Genomic DNA, 17335 nt, shown 5'->3' with positions numbered 1-17335 from the left:
GCTCCCATACAAAATGGTAGAGATCTTGCTGCAGACATCCCAAAGCCAGGCAAAATGGGAACCCAGAGCTCTGCCTGCACGAACCCCACAGCCATAGCATTGCAAGCTGAGCTGCCTTGCTGTTTGTTGCATTCATCCCAATCCCTGTGACTGAAGACTCAGAATGCAGTCGAGGCGATGACTGAGCATGAGAGTGACTTTATTCAATAAAAGACAGGAGGGCTTGAGAGGTCAAGGGTGAAGATGGGACTCCTCTTGTCAAGATGAGAGTGGCTCAGAGCTGGTGCTGCTGCCTGGTGCCTGGGACTGGCAGCCTGACTCTAAGTCCCCATCTAAGATGCTCAGCTTCACCTCACTGATGCTGCCCTGCTCCTGCATGGTGGTGCTGCTGCTGGGACACTCGGGCTGTGCTTGGGATGGGCAGCACTGCAAAGGCGCTGGGTCACAATCCAGGCAGGTGACTGCTGTGTCTGGCAGGCTCAGGTCAGGAGCTTCAGCAGAGCCAGGAGATATGAGAGCATGAACGTGGATGAGCCCCTTGTGTCCATCACTGTTACCATGTGGAAGGCTGTCATCCGAATTGCAGCGATTCGTGCTTAATAAGAACTCTCCATTGATGGAAAGACACTGCTTGGTTTGGATCTTTGGGGTTGACAAGGGCTCGAATCACCTAGGAAGGCATAGAAACACAAGGGTTAGTTTCAAACATTTGCAAGTTGAATCATGAAAGGTTGTTGATACTTGGTAATAGAGTGGCGGCAGGAAGAAGCAAGTAGGCTTGAAGCAGCATAGCCACTGTCTTGAAAGTGATCCTCATTCAGGTCCAGCTCGTGTGTTGTTTCACTGTAATCTGCTTCTTTGGGTCTACCTAGTGGGCAGCAACACTCGAGCTGTTACTGATATCATTGAAAAGAACTGGAGACAATTGTTCTATTCCTAAGAGCTTCAAGGTGCCTAGAAGCACAGATAGAAACCAGCAGTATTTCATCACTTCACCAAAAGGAAGGTCAAACACCTGAGCTGTGAAGAGCAGTTACAGAACCTATGCATAAGATCACACCAGACATACTTTGTTCTAACAACAGTTATGGCACATAGTCCATTTCCTTCAATATTCCCAAAATGAAATGATGTGGAGCATTACAGGGAAAGAAACACTGCACACAGACACTATGACCCTGATTAGACTCAAGCAGCAGACTTAAAACAAGTCAGAGTTTTTGATTCCAGGATATTTCAGGACCTATCGTGTGAAATTCAGTTACACAACAGTGCCTAGGTGCCTGCGTTTCAAGCAACTTTCAGATCACAGCCATGTAAAATAAAAACAAATTCAGTGCAGAAATAGCAAGCCTGTACCTTAATACTCATGAGATTATCCATTTTTTACTGCATTCTGACTAAGTTCTAAAACTTGCTCATCCCAGTTCACTTCAACAAGTTCCACCAGTTCAAGCAATGCAGTTCTGAGATCCGGTGTATGTTAGGCAGATAGAATTGAACAGTGCAGAAATAATCTCTGACAGCTTTAAGAGCTCTGTTCTGCTTACAAACTCTCAGTCCAAAATTATTCTCAGTTTTAAGGAAATGAACACCTGAAGCAGTTGGATCATCTGCCGCATTCTGCTTCTTGGCATCATGATTAGCACAAAGGGTTTTCTGCTGTCCTGCAGAGATGGACAAAGTCCTGCTTACAAATGGACCAGGTTTCAGTGTACAGCAGAGTTTGTACCAGACTAACAAGCCACGTCATTCAATTCATGTGCTCAGGTTGTTATGCACTCCGAAAGGAAACAGAACTAACTGTTGGATTCTGAAGGCAATCTGTGGGGTCCTACATTACCTCCTGATTCTGGAAGAGGAAATTCTAATAGCAAATGCAGAACTTTGATCTTTGTAGACATGAGAAGAGCTGGCATTTAGGAACATTCATTTCAGGGAAATCAAATGATGTGTCTGTATTTTTACTACAGATAGTATAGGGAGCAGCCAGTTGAAGAACCAGATACAAAAAAATCCAGCCCATTGGCAAGAAAATACTTCTCCTTAAATTCTGTATGCTATCATGGTACAGAATTAGGCTACAGTGCCACATAGGCCAACCAAGCGTAGAACCAAATCCACAAAATACTGGTAGACAAAGCAGCAAAAACAGGTACAATATTCAGCAGACAGGCCTTTCTACCCACAGCTCAGCATGTTCTGCCATCCGAAAAGCAAGGCCTCTTGTCAAGCTCAGCTATTTCCCTTCTCAGTGTATTCTAGCACCACCGATACCCACTGGTATCCTCCTGTAGAGTGCCATCATATTGTCATCATCCAAAGGAAAAACCCACACAGCAGAGCATACAGCAGTACACCCATGCTCCAAATATCCACCTGAGAAACAAAAAGACAAGCTTACAAACCTGAAGCACCTCAAATGGCTTCCTGACAGACTGGATTGTCTGCCCTTGCCAAAGCCCACATATAGCCCATGAAAAGCTGGCTCTTTCCCTCAGGAAAAAAAAAACCTTATCGTCCCAGAGAAAGCATATAACCCTCATTCAATTGCCCTTCCACTCAGCTTAGAGCACTACTAAAACCAGCATCTTCACCTTAGCTCATCACACTGCTGCAGTTCCTTTTACAAGGATTTCACTGGCAAAAATGAAATCAAAGCCGTCACAAGGGATTTAGCACAGTTACGTGTTACTGGCTACGAGAGCTGTCAGCACAGTCACCTGTCAGGCTTTGCTGCTGTTCTATTTATGTATAGGCACAACAAGGTTCAGACACCTCACAGTGCAATTCTCACTTTTACTGTAAAGAAAAAGGAGGCTTGAAAAGCAGTGTGTGGAAAACAAAGAAACAAGAATTAGAACAACAGTGGGGCCATGGCACTTGTAGGAATTGCTCCGCCTTTAACAGCAATTCAAGAAGTACGAGGGCATCCCAAACCAGACCAGTTTGGACAGATTAACAACTGCAAGTAGTGGGTTCCAAAATTCCAGACATGAAATCAAAGCTGGAAAAACTCTTCACATTTTCATCTCTCAATTTTTAGTACATTGTGCATTACAACGGAAACAATTCTTCACATACAACTTGGAAGCTAAAGACAAGTCTGACAAAACAGACTGCACAGAAATGATGGATAATTAACAGAGCAAATTGCTCTTTCAAACACTTAGTAATAGAAAGAGATCTCTGAAGTTGCTGTTCTGTAGAGCCCCAAAGCAGTCGCTTGAGGCAGTTCAGGATTAGCCAGAGACAAACCAGCCAGCTGTGTGAACTGAGACCAATTGCACTTTTCTAGTCTGTGGCCACTGACAGCTTCTGAGAGCTACCAAGCAATGCAACCTAGCAGAATTCAGAAGGGAAACCAAGAGAGCCTACCTGAGCTCCACTGCCTTTAAATGCTCTGTGGAGAGGGAAGGGAAAGAGGGGAAAACAAACACCGCTCTACATCCCTCTGAGCCAATAGACGCTTTGCCCTGGATTAGCTCTGGTGCTGCATAAGCTGGGCTTCCACAGCATGTGTTCAGGCGGTAATCAAGGCCTGCCTGGAATAACACAAAAAATAGAGAGAAACGTTTGCTTTAACAGAGTTTATGTCTTCTGGTCATAACACTTCAGAAGCCTCAGAGGCTTCTTCTCCTGTGCATATTTTCATTCATCTTAGATTTTGCTTTCATTCAATGTGACCTCTCTAGGCAAATATTGTCTAAGACCATGAGTATCACATAAATGTGCAGATCTCAAGCTGCTCACTTATCTAGTACCCTTCGCATGATGCGTTATTTTCCTCAGCTGATCATCTAGATTGTGCCTGTTGATTGTGCAACAACAGCCTGTTGGTCTCGATTACCTGTGAGAGGCTCTAACTTTGGCCAGGAAAAATCATTTGAGGATAAGTAATTATCTGGGACTCAGTAAGGCAGTCTTCCCATGCTTTCATAACAGCAGAGATACACACACACACAAACTCGTGGAACCCCACTGCTTTGCACAATCCTGTGCACACTCACGTGTGTCATGCACTGATTTCCCAGCCAGTCCTCGTAGGGTCTCTTACTTAGGACGGGAGTGCAGGGGAGCAGCCAGAAGCTGTTTGCATTCCCTGCTGTCTGCTGGGCAGCTTTGCTGGAGATGCTTGGGTTGCTTTGTTTTTCCTTGGGAGGTGGGAAGGAGCTTTGGGTTGGTGGCACATCCCGTGCCAGAGCATCCCAATGGCACGTGTGGGGCACTGATCTGCAGCAGATGAAGGGGAGGAGGTCCCAGCACAGCTCTGCACCATGCTCTGCCACACTGGGCAGCTTGTTCCTAGCTCAGCAGCGTCATCAGACAAGAAGCAGGGAAGGAAATCAAGGATGGGGGGTACCATCAAACGCAGTTAGTGCATGCCTGTGCAAGACAAACAGACCCAGAGCTTGCAGGTTGTTCCTGCTTTTGTAGCATTTGTGTGCTGTAGCTGAGCAAAAGGTTCTGCTGCTTGAATCTTCTTCTGCAAGAGCCGACTACCGGTAAATGTCTGCGGGGATGTACTCGGTGTGCACGTCTGAAGCCATTTGAGAACCTAGTCGTTCTTGCTGCAGGACCCCTGTCTACTGTTAAAAGCTGAACGGTCCCCAGAGCACCTGTTTCCATCAGCTGCCATCATCCAAAGCAGCCAGCCTTCTTACAGTCACCTGGCCCAAACATCCCTTTTGCTCTACACTTGATTCCTGCAAGAGATGGGAGCTTGGCACGCACACCATCCTTCCAACACCCCATCCCTGCAGCAAGGGATCACAGCGCTGGCACAGCTGAAACAAAAAGGGTGTGCGAGTTTCCGGTTAGCACTCAGTGTGAACAAATCTACCACTGAGCAACACCGTGAGTCCCCACTCACCTCAGCACAGGTCAACCTGTAACCCCAGCCTTCCCCTATCCATGTGCACATGCACACCCATTCACCACCCTGCCTGCTTTGCACACCCCCATGCACGCACTGCATCGTGTGCCCTCCTTTGCATTCACAGACATGTGCCAACCACCCCTGGGAACACGTACGTGCCTACACCTTCCACAAACACCCCTTTGTGTGCACCTGTGTGCAACCCAACTCCTCAGCACACGCATGCGTTTGTTCCACCCTGTCCACGCACTCACCACGTGCCCTCCAGCACCCAAGGATTGCAGAGATGCTCCAGACTGTGCCAGAGATGGAATCTCAGAGTGCTGGGACATTATTGATCACTAAGGAAAACACTTGGAAGCATATTCAATCTGCAGAAGCTGTAATTACTGGGCACAGTTAGCTTTCCTATGGCTCAGCTGGAGGAGGCGGGTGCTCTCATACATCTGAGACACTCGCATAATGTTGGGATCATTCTGATGGAAACTATGTCTTCAGATATCATGGTTAAAACCATCCAAGATGATCATGCAGAGCCTTAGCTCTGGAGCAGCACTTCTTCCCCACCCTTCACTACTCCAAGCAGCTCCAACAAACTTCTCAGAAGAAATCCAGGCCAGCAGAGACCTGGCAGACCAGAACCAAGTGCAGCCTGTGGGACGGCAGTGCCCACTCCTTGCTTCCACCCTGCTCCAGCAGGTTAAGGAGTCTGAGCCTCACTGGCCTTTGACAGCTCAAGACTTTCAGCACCTCATGCCAACATTTCTCACTAAGATACACCTAAGGCATTGAATTCTCTTCTCACTACCTCCTCCCAGTCCTCCCGTAACAACAGAAACCATTCAGATTCTACAGCAAACTACAGCATCTACCCTGCAAGAGCACACTGAACCACCTGCAACAATGAAACATGGTTTTGGAGAGTGGGTATGAAAACACACCTTTAGACAGCTGTCTCCCTGTAGCCAAAAGGAAACCAAGAAGGAAAAGAAAAGTCTAGCCTGAAACATGCCCATGCTACTAGCCCAGGTTTTTCACAGTCAATGCAGAATCCATCCTGCTCTTGAGCTAACAAATGACCAGTGAGTCTCCCGTTGCTCCACCCCTTCTCCTTCAAAGCCCGAAAAAGAAAGAATAAACAAGCAGAAGAAACCCAGACGTACCTTTCCACACACAGAGCAGAAAGTGGACCAGCAGTTGTCTCCTTCCTGAAACATGGTGGGGAGCATCCCAGAGGAAGCCCAACTTCTTTGCTTCTCTCCACAGGGACTTCAAGCACTCTTGGCAAGAGCTGCTTTGGTTCTTTCTTCAACTGCTTCCATCACCAGAATCTCCTTTGGAAAAGGAACCCTAGAGAAAGAATCAGCAAATGAAAAAGAATGAGCAATAGCCACTTTACCAGCTTTCTTCTGACACTCAATTTAGACTCTTGACTCAGGCAAGGTCTTAAAATCAGCTGGTTACAAGAACTGTCCCAAAATATATCCAGCTTCTGTACAGCTGCCGTTATTTCTGACAGCGAGTGTAATCACAGAATCATAGAATGGCCTGGGTTGGAAGGGACCTCAAGGATCATGAAGATCAATCACCTCCCTGTCCCTGCTGGCCATCCCCTCTTCTGATGGAGCCCAGGGGACCATTTGCTCTCTGAGCTGCAAGAGCACGCTGATGGCTCACGTTCTGTTTTTCATCCACCAGGACCCCCAGGTCCTTCTCTGCGGGGCTTCTCTTAAGGACTGCTCCTCCCAGGCTGTAGAAATGCCTGGGATTCCTCCAGCCCAAGTGCAAAACCTTGCACTTTGCTGTGTTGAACCTCATTAGATTCACCTAGGCCAACCTCTCGGTTGAGCTCCCTCTGAATGGCATCCCTTCCTTCCACTGCGTCAGCCGCACCACTCAGCAAACAGCAGAGGGTGCACTCCATTGCACCATTGGTGTCTCTGATAACCATGTAAAAAAGCACTGGTCCCAAGACAGACTCCTGGATGACACCACTTGTTATCGGCCTCCACCGGGACATCAAACCATGAATCACCACCCTCTGTCCTCTACAAAACCTCTTTGTCTTCTACTCCTGCTGCAGCTGCAATGGCTGCACCAGCATGACTCACGTTTGACAGTCCTCCAGCTCTGGCCTAGCCATGCACAGCAGCAGTCCGTCTCCCTCCCAGCTCACTCACCAGTGTGCTGCTGTGCCCCAAATTCAGTGCAGCAGCATTGAGAGCAGGCAGCACCCATCACCCTCCTCTAACTCTCTCTGCCAGCTGCGATGAGGACTGACATAGCACGCCCACCCCAGCCCAGCTTTTCTGCTGAGACACCTCCCAGCAACCACCCAGCACCAATCCCAGTTGCTGCAAGCTGTCTGAGAGCCTGCTGGAGTGCACTGACAATAACTTTGTGGGTCAAGTATTAAGCACACCAAGCAGAAGGGAAGCATTACTGGACATGGTGCATAGCAGGGGTTAAGACTGGAGGTGGTCAGGGCTGTAGTGACCATGCCCTCCTAGAGTTCCTCATCTCAAGGAATGCGGGCCTGGCAAAAAGCAAAGTTAGGACCCTGAGCTTCAGGAGAGTCAGCTGCAGGCTGTTCAAAGAATTCTTGCATGAGAGACACTGGAAAACTGTTTTTAGGGGTAAAGGAATGGAAAAGAGATGGTAACTTTCTCAGAAAACCTTTCTCAGAGCTGGAGCTTTGAGCTCCATCCCGACCACACGAAACACAGCAGAGGAGGCAGGAAAGCAGCATGGCTGAACCTGCTGGTTACAGGGAGCAACAAGAAGGAAATGGAGAAACAGCGGAAATGGAGACATGCAGCCTGGTCGCTTTGGTGGCCTTCTACAGTGGAGTGACAGCATCAGTAGGGAAAGGAAAAGCAACTGACATCACTCAGCCAGACTTTTGCAAGGCCTTCGATGTTGAGCAAGTTTCCTGTTAGAACTCAGTGTGAACAAATCTACCACTGAGCAACACCCTGAGCCCCCACTCACCTCAGCAGAGGAAAGCCTGCACCCCAGCCTTCCGCCTATTCTGCTCCATTGATGGAAGCACACCGGGCGTCATTGCTACTCACCCGACCAATGATGATAGGGGCAGAAAAGGGAATTCCTCTTTACCTTTCAGATGAAAAATTGATGACTGTGTGGAATCTTCCCAGTACAGCTGCGGGGCCTTCCTTTACTTGTATCCTGCTACTCCGTGTCACAGTGGGAGAGCTGCTCTGGCCTCTCCTCTCAGCCTGTGCCTCCTGCAGTGTGAGCAGCTTTGTGGATAGAGGAGACACCCACACAGACTTGGGCCTGGATAGAGAACTGTGCCCTACAACATAGAATAGCCCTTGGTACATTTACATCATGCTCTTTTCCTTGTGTGTGAGCAATCCTTGCTCTTTTCAGATGGTACTATGAGCGTGTGACACCCCAAACACATAGTTAGCATCTGTCCATATCATTAAGGCTCTCGTCAAGGCAGTTATTTCAGCCTTCTGAGGGGTAGTCCCCACGGCTGATGGTTGTGCTTCCATTCCCTGCTCAGTAGCAGTTACTGCATGTCCTGCCTTACAGCCTCCTTGTCTCACAAAACTGCAGCTGCTGGTAAACCAGGCGTCTTCTGCATCTTCTACGGGTTCGTCCTTCAGCTCCGACCAACTGGATGTAATGTGCAGCATCAGTTGTTTCAAAGCAGTGATGTCATCCTGGTTCTCCACCAGGGGCGTTCCGGTAAGGAAAGATACTGGGTTGGCAATAGTAGTTACAATTATTTCTATATCACCCTGCGCTACCAGGATGGCCTGGTATTTCGGGAATCTTTGGGGTGAAAGCCAATGTCCCCCTTTTGCCTCCAATACAGTAAACACTGCATGAGATATTAAAACTGGTATCCTTTGGCCCAGTGTAGATTGATGGGCTTCTTGAATATTGAGCACCAGTGCACCCTGGATATCCCTTACTCACTTCAAGCTGTTTCAAGTTTGCCATCAGTCCGTAGCTGTGTATCCATGGTCAGCACCCTCCTGTCATTCCTGGCAACGTATGGAGTTCCTTGGCAGTTTGCAGCTCAGGGGTTGAGCAGATGGCTTCTTTCTTGGCAGTCCTTAGGGTTCAAAGTCCAGCTGTCATCTCCTATCCCAAATACGTCACTTGCTGCTGAGTTATTTGTGCTTTCTGTCAACCAAGAAACTCAGCAAACTCTCAGTCTATTGTACACAGTCCTTTTGTTGCTGTGGCACCCACGTGCTCCAGTAAAGTTCCACCCTAGGATGGAGGATGCCAGGTCTCAGGCTCACGAGTTGACCAGTTCTCAACAATCATTCAGCTGTTCTCACAACCCTGGGTAACACTGTCCAGGTTCACTGAGTCTCTTCGCCCTCTATTAGGGAGAACAGATACATGCAAGTACTCGTATGCTATCATGAGGAATCCAGTAGGTTACATTTAATTTAGAAGCATGATGCAATCAAAAGCTCGCTTAAATAAAAGCATACCCTTTTCTTTCACTCAAAATAATAGCCCAGGAAAAAATAAAAACAAAACAAAACCCTCATCATAATTGTTAAAGAAATCATCTACTAGATCTCGATGGAGAGTGGAGACACATGCTAGTTTTAGGAACACAGCGCTTATCTCATTATCTGAATGCATCTCAAGGCATGCTCCTTGTGACACTGCCAGAACTTCTATCATTAACAGACGAGCACCGTGCCCTGATAGATGGTTAAACCGCTTGCAGTGCACTGTCAGAGGTACAGGATGGCAGCTGTATGTGCTGTGACCAAATAAACCCCACACTGAAACCTTTCAGAATTTTAGGACCTACAAGTATTGCATTCATATTTAAAGTAAAAAATTCCTAAGCTACACATGTTCTAGGTTTCCATTTGTTAGATACAACATACCTTTGGAAGTAGGCGCCTGAAAGGATATGCCTTCTACTTGCTTCTCTGTCTGGCTCTTCGAAAAGAAGGCCTTTGGAGCAGGAAATGCAAAGGGCAGCTCATTTCTTAACGCTGACTCTGCATCAACATTCTCTGTGTTTGCACGCTGCTTAGATGCCACTTTTCTTGTCACTGGAGTTGACAGTGTGAATTCCATATCACCCAGTTGAGTATCATGCCTCGAATGGTGCCAGAGACGGAACAAAAGGTTTTCTGATCACAGCCGGAGAAGTTACTGTCAAAGAAATTCTAACAGCTGAGAAGGTCAGACACAATGCTTATAAAAATATCATACATTATTTGGCTATTGAACAAAACAGTTGAAAACTCTGATTCTCTCCTAGAATAAGTTCGTTTCTTATAGACTGTCAAACGCCATTTTTTGATTTGTTCATCTCAATTCTCCATTGAGGATTAACCCTCACCAGCTTATCTAAACATAAATATGAATTATCACTTGGTTTAGTTAAAAATTTGAATAATATCACAGTGGATTTTTTTGTCCAACACAGTAAGATTGAATTTCTTTCGGTACCTTTCAACCTCTGCCTACCTCCAGCCTAACTCCAGAATCTTATTAACTGTGCCTTATCTCTTCCCATTGCGTTTTAAAATCCTCACTGACTCCTTTACTTGTTCCCTTGCTTGCTGTTTCTGTGCAAACCAAACACTGGAGTTAGGGATCACGTCAAACCAACCATGGCCTACAGGTAGAAGGCAACAAAATTTATGCTTAACATACTTCTTTGCTCTATCTTTATCTTCCTTTGGTCAAGGTCCACTAGATACTTAAATATGGAGTAAGCACTAGATACAATGAGAAGCAGATTTCTGGATTAAGTGCTGTATTTTTTCTGTAAGAAACTAGCACTACATCTTCACACACCTGCTTTGTTTTCTGAGTATTTAGATCGAGTGGAGATTCTTCAAACACTGAAGCTACATCAGAAAATTCCATGGATCCAAACGCATCTGGCACATGGCTGCAGTCTGGCACATCTTCATATGCCAGAGCCTTTTCAGACAGAAATGTTCCATCGAGATTCTTTTGCAGAATTAGAAGGAAGATTTCATCAGAAGATTTCACCACTAAAGTCTAAATAAGATTGGTTTGCAAGTTCCAAACTATGGCTAACAGCTAATGGAAGTCCACAGGCCAGCAGCGACAACTTTTATATTATGTTCTTAATATTCTAATTGTTGATATGACGTTCCTATCAAGAGCAGAAGGGAAATTACTCTTAGAGCTCAAGTCATCTTTCACAGCCTGTGTCAACAAGAGCAGCACCTCATAGCCTTTGGTTTCAAGACCTGGACCACAAGCTAGCTAATGATTTTACACAGAATTCCAGAGTTCAAGTCATTGTTTCTATTAGGGCTGCAATTCTACTGAAAGCCTTCAAGTTCATCACACTGAATTATCACTGGCACCACACATAACTCCACGTTACATATGTGATCACACGCAACCTGGCAACTTCAGACAATTCCCAAAGCACTCCACTTGCACTTGGCTACTAAAGTACAGAAAAAGGAATTAACATCAGAAATAGCTGCAGCCAAAACCATCTAAGAATCCATGTCTCCAGGAAACATGGAAAGCAAATCCTCTCCAGGACTGTGTTCTAAAAGGAAACAGATCAGAAAGGTGAGTTCTTCCCCCCTTTGACCACCCACTCATGTAACGTCCATGTCATTTCTAAGTATGCTGCCCAGACCAAGACTGAGGATGCTTCAGAAGAAGACCTTCCCTGCTAAGCCAAACAGAACAAGTAAGGTACCAAAATATGTAGAGCCAAACGAGGAAAGGTGCTCTAGGAAGGTAAGCATCACAAGAGACCAACAGGAATACTTACACAATCCAAACAATGCACAGTTTCTGTTCCACAAGCTGCCAAGAGGAATGTGTGCAGTACTCACAGCGCACCATGTACACTGCTTACTGCAGTCATACTGCTTCGTAGGACCAGCCCAACTTACTAAAACATTTTAATGAGCAGTCCGAACTGTCTGGATCAGCACGGTTCACTTGGAAGGGACCTTCACAGATAAACCTGAAGAGGTGAGGCGACTGCACTATCTAAACCTTAAAGCATATAGGACCTTAAAGCATAAGCTTAAAGCACAGAAGCATGACCAGCAGGTCGAGGGAGGTGGTGCTGCCCCTCCACACTCCTCTCATTGAAACCCCATCTGGAGCACTGCACGCAGTTCTGGAGCCCTCAACACAAGAAGGACTTGGAGATGTTCAGGCAGGTCCAGAGGAGGGCCATGAAGGTGATCAGAGAGGGCTGAAAGCACCTCTACTATGTGCACAGGCTGAGAGAGATGGGGCTCTTCAGCCTGGAGAAGACTCCAAGGAGACCTTAGAGTGGCCTTCCAGTATCTGAAGAGGGCCTACAGGGAAGGCTGGGGAGGGACTTTTCATAAGGGCAGGTAGCAACAGAATGAGGGGAAATGGCTTTACATGGGAAGAAGGTAGATTAGGATTGGATATTAGGAAGAAATGCTTTACTGTGGGTGTGGTGAGACACTGGAGCAGGTTGCCCAGCAAGGCTCCAATATGATTGCTTTGCAAGTTCCAAACTATGGCTAACAGCTAATGGAAGTCCTCAGTCCAGCAACACAAACTTTTATATTATCTTCTTAATATTCTAATTGTGGATTTGACGTTCATATAAAGAGCAGAAGGGAAATTACTCTTAGAGCTCAAGTCATCTTTCACAGCCTGTGTCAACAAGAGCAGCACCTCACAGCCTTTGGTTTGAAGACCTGGACCACAAGCTAGCTAATGATTTTACACAGAATTCCAGAGTTCAAGTCATTGTTTATGTTAGGGCTGCAATTCTACTGAAAGCCTTCCAGTTCATCACACTTCATTATCAATGGCACAACAGATACCTCACAAAGAAGCATTATGACATCACAAAGGGCATTATGAATCACAAAGAAGCATTATGACATCACAAAGGAGCATTATGACATCTCAAATGGCATTATGACATCACAAAGGGGAATTATGACGTCAAAAAGGGTCATTATGACATCAGAAAGGGGCATTATGACGTCACAAAGGGGTGTTATGACATCACAAAGAAGCATTGTGACATCACAAAGGGGCATCATGATGTCACAAAGGGGCATTATGACGGCACAAAGGGGTATTGTGACATCACAAAAGAGCATTAAGACATCACAAAGGGGCATTAAGATGTCACAAAGGGCATTATGACGTCACAAAGAGGCATTACCACGTCACAAAGGGGCATTATGACATCACAAAGGAGCCTTATGACGTCTCAAATGGCATTATGACATCACAAAGGGCATTATGACGTCACAAAGGGGCATTAAGACATCACAATGGGTCATTATGACGTCAGAAAGGGGCATTATGACATCAGAAAGGTGCATTATGATGTCACAAAGGGGTGTTATGATGTCACAAAGGGGCATTATGACGTCACAAAGGGGCGCTGGGAAAGGATCTCTGTGTGGAGATTGCTTCTACTAGAGGTAGTTCTATAAGACTGTTATATAGAGCTGTGCAGGGGCTGTAAATCTGTCTGCAGAGGGTGATGATCAGTTCCAAGTGTCTGCAGTCAATGCTCACGGACAGAGCCCATCCAACCTGGCCTTGAATGCCTGCAGGCCTTGAATGGGGCATCCACAGCCTCCTTGGGCAACCTGTTCCAGTGCGTCACCACCCTCTGAGCAAAAAACATCTTCCTAAGATCCAACCTAAACCTCCCCAGTCTCAGTTTTAAACCATTCCCCCTTGTCCTATCATTATCCACCCTCATAAACAGCCATTCCCCCTCCTGTTTATACGCTCCCTTCAAGTACTCAAAGGCCACAATGAGGTCTCCCCGCCGCCTTCTCTTCTCCAGGCTAAACAAGCCCAGATCCCTCCACCTTTCCTCATAGGAGAGCTGCTCCAGCCCTCTGATCATCACAGTGGCCCTCCTCTGGACCCCCCCCAACAGCTCCACATCCTTCCCAGGCCTGGACACAGTGCTGCAAATATGGCCTCACAAGAGCTGAGCAGGAGTGGACAATCACCTCCCTCTCCTGCTGGCCACCCCTTTTTCAGTGCAGCCCAGAACACACATGGATCTATCTTTTCCATACGGATATTCCCATCTGTGTACATATATATACCACACCTACACCCCCACAATCTGCTACAACTCCATAGAATTTTCAAGGTTGGAAAAGACCTGGATGATCTTATGATCTTATGATCTCAGATCTTATGATCTGGATGATCTTATGATCATCCAGTCCAACCATCACCAATACTTCCCAGTTAAATCACATCCCTCAACACAACACCCAAACTTTTTGTGAACTTCCCAGGGTTGGTGACTCTACATGAGAGAAAAGGGCACTCAGATAAGGGATTCTGCATTTGCTATTAGCAGAGGTGGGATGAGACCGAGAACTGCCCCAGCTCCTGGGATAACGCAGAAGGGCTGAGACCTTCCAGCTGCTTCCACCCAGGGTCACACAGCAAAGCCGACCCTGCAGGAGTCTGCATCATTCTTTGCATGGCATTGCTAAGAGGAAGATCCCCCCCCTACCCTTGGCTCTACACTCCAGCTGCTGTCTGCCATCTGTAAAGCCACCACAGCTCTCCTACTGGAGTTCCCATCTGCACAGTGACAGCTTGGTTTCTTCTTACTGTCAAAGCAGCCACAGCCTCAGTGCTTCTAAAATCTCCCCTTTTCAGCTGATTTCCTCTTTCTAGTGGCTGGGCAATTCCTCCCTCTCACAGTCATCCCTCTGCCCCACTCTGTGCCCACAGACCCACAGAGGGCACACAGAGCCAGCCCTGTCCCAGCTGCTGCTGCTTCACATCTGACAGTCTCAGGAGCTGAGATCCAGGCCGAGACAGCAATGCCCAGACATGGTTTGTAGGACGTTTGTGATAGGAAATAGGGAGGTTTGTGATTAAACCTGCCCCCTAAGGAGGAAGGCAATGCTGCCTGCAGCCCCAGCAGGCATTACAAAACATCCCCATTTACAGGAGGGTTTTAAATAGCACAATTCAGGAACTACAACTGCACAAATTCCCGCATGCCCTGCAATAAGTTTGGGAATGGACATGGTTCTACCACCTGTGCAATGCCATAGAAATAACAACCATCCACCTGTAAACCTCCATCCTCTCCCCTGCTGCACAAAGGGAAGCTCAACAGCAGTGCACAAATGTCCCAGCAATGTCTGAGCACTGCTCTGTGCATCCCAACCTGCTCATCCCATCCACTCCTGGCTGGGCAGCAGGATTGGGGTGGCACACTGCAATGGGCACAGAGGAACGTGGAAGCCCCACACATGTGAGGAAGGGGCTGGCTGTGCTCCACACTCACGTTATCAGACGTGATTTGCCCTTCTGTGGGGAGCCTCTGCTCTTTCCCAGCTCATCCTCCAGCGTCTGGGACTCCAGGATCTCATTCAGGCTGTTGTTGGCTGCGGGGCAGCTCCATGAAGAGCCGCCCCTCCACCGACCGGCACACAACAGCCGCTCCCGCGCACTGCGGCTCAGCCAATCGGAGCCGGCGGAGCTGCCGCTGCCCGATGGGAGCCCCCCCCCCACATATTGACCCCCCAGACGAGGAAGAGGAGGAGGAGAGCGACGAGGAGCTGCCGCAGGAGCTGACGTTGGGGCGGGGGGGCAACGCGGGGGGGGGTCGGCAGTGGGGGGTGGGGGAGGGGGTGGGGCAGCATTACCCCCGGACCCCGTGGACCCCGCCCCCAGCCAAAGTGCTGCTCTCCGACCCCCGCGGGCTCTTTGTGCAGCCGCTGCCCTCCAGTTATAGGACCCCCCCCCCCCCCATATTGCGCTTTGCTCACCCCCACCCCCCAACTCCGGAACCCCCCCCCGACTCACCACATCGCCCCCTCCTCTCCCGGGTGGGGTTATGGGGGGTGGGGGTGGGGTCGGCGATGTGCCGTAAGCCGCGCCGGGGTCGTGTGACAAACACCCCCCCCATCAAGATGAATGGGGAGCTGTCGGGGGGGGGCTCAGCCGTAAGGATAAAGCGGGGGGGTTAATGACGGGGGGGGGGCAGCGCTATAGGGAACGCAACTAATCTAAGCCCCCCCCCCCCCACATTAACACCCCATTGTTTGTGGGGGTGGTGGGGGTGGGGCACACAATGGCCCCAAAGGCCAAACAGCCCCAACCCCCCCCCCTCAAAGCCGCTGCCTTACGCTGTGCCCCCCCTGAATGAAGGGGCCCCCCCCATGGATTGAGCCCCCCCCAATCCCATCTATAGTTGAGAGCTATGCTTTTTGTAACCCCCCACTTTTAAAGCCCCCCCCCCAATGTTGTGCACGTTGTGCTGCCCCCCATGAGCCCCTGACCCCCCCCCTTAAAAGATGGGGTGTGGGGGGGTGGTCTCGGACCCCCCCTCCTTTAAACGATGGGGTGGGGGGGGGGATTGTCACTGCCCCCCCCCACCAAAATGGACACCCGCCTTTTAAAGGATGGGGTGGGGATGGGGGGGGGGTGAAGGTGGTCTCGGCCCCCCCCCCCATTAAAACGGACCCCCCACCCCTTTAAAGGATGGGTGGGGGTCAGTTACGGGCCCCCCCCGGCGCTGTGTGTGTATGTGGCCCCCTCCCCGTTTTGCCCCCCCCCCGTGTCGGAGTGTGCTGGGAAAGGATCTCTGTGTGGAGATTGCTTCTACTAGAGGTAGTTCTATAAGACTGTTATATAGGGCTGTGCAGGGGCTGTAAATCTGTCTGCAGAGGCCGATGATCAGTTCCAAGTGTCTGCAGTCAATGCGCATGGACAGAGCCCGTCTCTGGAATTCCCAGGGAGCGTGCACCTTGGTAAGCACCAAAACCCCATGAGCAGCTGTGTTAGTTCCCTAAAGATGTTTCCTTTGACTTTAAGGATAGTAGTGCATTAACACACCAAAGGCTTTCCTTTATTCCTAGTTCTCCTATCTCCTATCAACCTCCAGCTACCACTGAAGTGATACAAGTTCTGTTTCTGTGACAGAGACATGAATATCCTTATCTTTTGATATCTCACATGTGCAAGAGGCAGAATTTTCTGTTACAGACCTTAAGCACAGAAGTGCTTCTTCCAGCACTCATGCAGAGGGAGAAGTAGAAATGTACCTATGATTTAATCTTCCATTTCTAATTGAGATACCAGACTTGCATCTCAAGAGCATTAAGACATCCATGTTGTTCTTCCTCAGACCCAGTCCTGGCTGTGAAATCCCCCCTAACAACTGGTGAAGCTGTACCTGGAGGGGATACCATGTTTACTATTGACCTTACAACAATGTGTTGCGGCACTTGGTACCTCAGTGGTAAAGTCTTACAGGAAAGCGAGACCTGCATCATCAAGAAAACCCAAACTACTCACAGCCTAATCATAAAGAACGTCACCAAGAACGATGATGGAGCAGAAGTGAAATTTGTTGCCCAAAATGTTGATGTCAGCAGCAAGATGAGAGTGAGAGGTATTTGCTTTGATCCTTCTCCTTTCCTCTTACAGTCA

The 17335-nt window shown here is 48.2% G+C and overlaps 1 protein-coding gene across 1 annotated transcript in view; it reads right to left on the bottom strand.

Moving 5' to 3' along the window:
* Positions 1–230: 230 nt before the first annotated feature.
* LOC146755900 (cytosolic carboxypeptidase 4-like) overlaps positions 231–17335 on the bottom strand; it is a 328030-nt gene continuing 310925 nt past the window's right edge. Inside the window, exon 7 of the mRNA XM_085525040.1 lies at positions 231–670. Within this exon, the coding sequence (XP_085381166.1) occupies positions 667–670 (4 nt within the window). The 3' untranslated portion in view covers positions 231–666. The remainder of the gene's footprint in view (positions 671–17335) is intronic.

Source organism: Coturnix japonica, chromosome 29, assembly GCF_054131305.1.
Source record: "Coturnix japonica strain WE chromosome 29, WE-NBRP24, whole genome shotgun sequence".
In the NCBI taxonomy this organism is placed as follows: domain Eukaryota; kingdom Metazoa; phylum Chordata; class Aves; order Galliformes; family Phasianidae; genus Coturnix; species Coturnix japonica.
The sequence above is the reverse complement of the archived record's forward strand: the minus strand, read 5'-3'. Positions and strand labels throughout refer to the sequence as shown.